The sequence below is a fragment of the Arachis ipaensis genome, chromosome B10 (assembly GCF_000816755.2).
Source record: "Arachis ipaensis cultivar K30076 chromosome B10, Araip1.1, whole genome shotgun sequence".
NCBI lineage: Eukaryota > Viridiplantae > Streptophyta > Magnoliopsida > Fabales > Fabaceae > Arachis > Arachis ipaensis.
The window spans coordinates 116,449,239-116,451,213 of NC_029794.2; the positions used below are offsets into that span (position 1 = coordinate 116,449,239).

A 1,975-nucleotide genomic window follows, 5' to 3' on the forward strand; every position below is an offset into this window, starting at 1 on the left:
TAAACTAAAAAAATACTTATCAAATCAATTTAAAAAATAAAATTAATTTCTTAAAAGCAATAAAAAAAAGTGGCTGAACAGGCACGTTAATAAAATAAAATGATGAAATAACTTTTATTTTCAAAATTTTAAGACATGACAAAACCAAAAACAAAGTATAAGCCCTGTTTTGAACAAAATTATAGTCAACGATAAATATATGTGCTCATTACTTTGCTAAAATGACATAAGCCTAGTAGTCAGCAATATGCATTCAGCTGCACTATCTAGTAAAAAATTAATGAAAGAATAATCTTGGCTGTCAATTGAATCTTGTCTCAAAACAATTTCAAGTCATAAAAGATTAAGTAGGATATATGAAGTCAACATAATTTTAATCTCGAACGTGTTCCTTGCTACCTCATTAAGCTCACACCAATTAAAAAGACAAATCATCCAAGTCGAGTATACCAATTACATGCCAATTTTTCAATAACCAAATCAACTCATAGACTGTAAAAAATCAGATGTATCTAACAAGATCAAACTAACAAGTACATACAACAAGACTCAAAAGACCCCATTCTCTGCTGGTGTTTTATTGAGGTCAAAAGTAAGCTTTGGAGCATTGTTTACAGTAGAAACAACCTCCTCGGAACTATCGTCTTTCGCAACGTCGTCCTCCTGCATCGAGTCTTGAACTACCTCCCCTGTTTCTTCTGGAGTCTCTCGAACATTCTCTTGAGATAAACCTGAAAGTTACATCAAAGGCAAGTAAATCCAATGTGTTACCAATACTAAAAAAAAAAAAACCATGCTTAAGCAACACTGTCAGTTTATTGTTTGGCTTACATTCCAAAAGTCGTGCAAGCTTTCTCTCTATAATAATGAATTCCTCCCGAGACGTAATATCAAGTTCAACAGAAAGAGGATTCTCATAGCGTGTCTGTGCAATGTCCAACAATACATACATAAGCAGTATTGAGCTATTGTCTAACTAACAATAATGGTTCAGAATTCATGATATTTATTACAATAAGTTGAAAAGGGTTAACAATTGTTCTAAGTCACTACTAGAAATAGGGCTTTTTCGGACGAATTTTGAGACGAAATTGAAATAAATTTCGAACAAATTATAGACAAATTTTTTCTTTCAAACAAAATTGGGACGGATTTTTTTTGTCCCAAAAAGCCTTGTTGCTAATTTAAATTTTGTCTGAAATTTCGTCCGAAATTTTTTCAGACGATTTTGTGACAGATTTCGAATAGGCATTTATCTGCTAGATTTCTAACTATTATGATGTATTTTAGACGAATTTCAGACAGATTAGCTAACATAAAAACAACGTATTTCAGACAAATTTCAAACAAAAAATATACTTTATTTCAGACAAATTTCTAACGAATTTAGTCAAATATAGCAAATTTTTTTCGAACAAATTTTAGACAAATCAAATATTTCTTTTCAATTAAATTTCAGACAAATTTAATTTAAAAGAATTTAAGTATTTGAAACAAATTTCATACAAAACAACTAATTATTTTCGCACAAATTTTCTACAAATTTAATATAATATTTCAAATAATTTTCATACAAAATAATTTGCTATTTAATAGATAAATATTTTAGAAAATAAATTGTATTCGATTTGCTTTCTATATTAAGACCATCATAATTATTTTTTTCATATTACATCATCCAAATTATAAACACATAATAAAATCATGAAAAAGTTAATTACCATAAAAGAGTTAAAAAATGAGGTTCCCACATACAATTTTTCTAGAAAAGAAAACATATACATTGAATTACCCACTATGTATAATATCAAAATAACAAAAAAAATGATAATGAATACTTACCTTAAATTCAATAAACCACAAATCTCGCATTTGCTCACTAGCATGTCTCCAAGAAGGGCAGAATTCTGAAAATTTGCTTTTAATGGCATTTGTTACATGACGAACAGCAGTACATGGATTAAACCTATAAGAA

At 28.6% G+C, this 1,975-nt stretch overlaps 1 protein-coding gene across 1 annotated transcript; it reads right to left on the minus strand.

Annotated features, from left to right (window-relative positions):
- On the minus strand, positions 549 to 1,872 carry LOC110268472. Its single transcript, XM_021114659.1, has 3 exons — positions 1,843 to 1,872; positions 832 to 925; positions 549 to 731 (listed from the first exon to the last, which is right to left on the minus strand). Exons 1-3 carry the CDS (start codon positions 1,870 to 1,872, stop codon positions 550 to 552), a joined length of 306 nt encoding a protein of 101 aa, XP_020970318.1. The 3' UTR covers position 549.

Coding starts and splice junctions, on each gene's coding strand:
- LOC110268472 (XM_021114659.1), bottom strand. CDS start 1,872: ATGCGAGATTTGTGGTTTATTGAATTTAAG. Junction 926..1,842: donor TGTGGTTTATTGAATTTAAG/GTAAGTATTCAT, acceptor GACATTGCACAG/ACACGCTATGAGAATCCTCT. Junction 732..831: donor GCTTGCACGACTTTTGGAAT/GTAAGCCAAACA, acceptor TGTAACTTTCAG/GTTTATCTCAAGAGAATGTT.